The sequence below is a fragment of the Anarrhichthys ocellatus genome, unplaced genomic scaffold (genome assembly GCF_004355925.1).
Source record: "Anarrhichthys ocellatus isolate YVR2014 unplaced genomic scaffold, GSC_Weel_1.0 scaffold1619, whole genome shotgun sequence".
Classification (NCBI taxonomy): domain Eukaryota; kingdom Metazoa; phylum Chordata; class Actinopteri; order Perciformes; family Anarhichadidae; genus Anarrhichthys; species Anarrhichthys ocellatus.
The window spans coordinates 2,487-4,263 of NW_022281593.1; the positions used below are offsets into that span (position 1 = coordinate 2,487).

Genomic DNA, 1,777 nt, shown 5'->3' on the forward strand with positions numbered 1-1,777 from the left:
CAGGTGAACACATGAACTCATAGATATCCCCATGAAACTTCACCACTCACATTAAGAAGACTCTACAGGTGAATAGAGTCACAACATGAACTCACAGATATCACCATGAAACTTCACCACTTCATCACTCACATTAAGAAGACTCTACAGGTGAATAGAGTCACAACATGAACTCATAGATATCACCATGAAACTTCACCACTTCATCACTCACATTAAGAAGACTCTACAGGTGAATAGAGTCACAACATGAACTCATAGATATCACCATGAAACTTCACCACTTCATCACTCACATTAAGATCAGTATTTATTGTATTACAAGTTTACTGAAATGTTATGTTTAAATATGCAAATGAGGCATTATGTAATGGTAACTTTTGGTGAATTTAGGAGAAATCTACAAACGTAAACAGACAAAGTATAAAATAAACGTTTTATTTCCTCTAGTCTGAAAGAAGACGAGTTATGGATTAAAAATAGAACAAAACATCTCGAAATTGACCAGAATAACGTTTTAGTCCCTTTATGCTTCGTCCCGTTACCTGACGATGAGGAGGGAGGAGACGCTGTGGTTGCTGGAGGGAGTGAACCTCACGCTGAAGGCCTTCACCTCTCCGGGCAGCAGGAGGAGGTTGTACACGAAAGGTCTGGTGGATCCCTCTACGAAGCCTGAGCTGCTCTTCATCACTGATGTCTGCCAAAACAAACACAGAAGCCCGTTAGCGCCCGTTAGCTTCTACGTGCTGCAGACGATTCTCTGGAAGTCCAGCGTCACTCACGTGATTCCTGTGAACCTGGAACTCTAAGGTGCTCGTGTCGATGTTTATGTTGGACAGATTTCCTAACGGCAGCCTGGAAAGTAAAAATCAGAGAAGACAACAGAGAGAGGAAGATGAGGGGATGAAGAACATATTACACATCTAAATGTGTAATATGTTCTATCTTTACTCTCACAAGAGTAGCCTGAACTGTTTGACAACATATGTTGTTATGCCTTTGTCTTAATCAGTTGCAAGTTTTCATGCAAAATTAGTTTAATGTAGAACATCAGAGCTGAAGATTTGATTATTGTAGTGATGTAGTTTTATGTAGTCTTGATACATTGGTCATTAACATTATAAATGAATGGAGTAACGGACTGTAGTTGATAATTGATCCTCACAGTTCAGTTCTCATGTGAACCTCGATGACTAATCAGTTTACCGTTAACCATCAGCATGTAAATAAAGTTTTACCATTAACCATCAGCGTGTAAATAAAGTTTTACCGTTAACCATCAGCATGTAAATAAAGTTTTACCGTTAACCATCAGCGTGTAAATAAAGTTTTACCGTTAACCATCAGCGTGTAAATAAAGTTTTACCGTTAACCATCAGCGTGTAAATAAAGTTTTATCGTTAACCATCAGCGTGTAAATAAAGTTTTACCGTTAACCATTAGAGTGTAAATACAGTTTTAACGTTAACCATCACAGTGTAAATAAAGTTTTAATGTTAACCATCACAGTGTAAATAAAGATTTACCGTTAACCATCAGCGTGTAAATAAAGTTTGACGTTAACCATCAGTGTAAATAAAGTTTTAACATTAACCATCAGAGTGTAAATAAAGTTTTATCGTTAACCATCACAGTGTAAATAAAGTTTTACTGACTCAGTAGACTGACTCATGTGTTTCTAGTCTGTGACCTCTGATAATGTTTCATTCTAAACAACCAATCAGTGTTTAAACCAACAGGAGGAGAGCTAGTAACGTTAGCAGCACCGCTAACGGCT

At 37.6% G+C, this 1,777-nt stretch overlaps 1 protein-coding gene across 1 annotated transcript in view; it reads right to left on the minus strand.

Annotated features, from left to right (window-relative positions):
• tmem131 (transmembrane protein 131) overlaps nt 1-1,777 on the minus strand; it is a gene marked incomplete at its 5' end in the record, with an annotated part of 10,382 nt that overhangs the window by 2,466 nt on the left and 6,139 nt on the right. The window contains 2 exons of the mRNA XM_031839450.1: nt 546-697; nt 783-855. Of these exons, the coding sequence (XP_031695310.1) occupies nt 546-697; nt 783-855 (225 nt within the window). The remainder of the gene's footprint in view (nt 1-545; nt 698-782; nt 856-1,777) is intronic.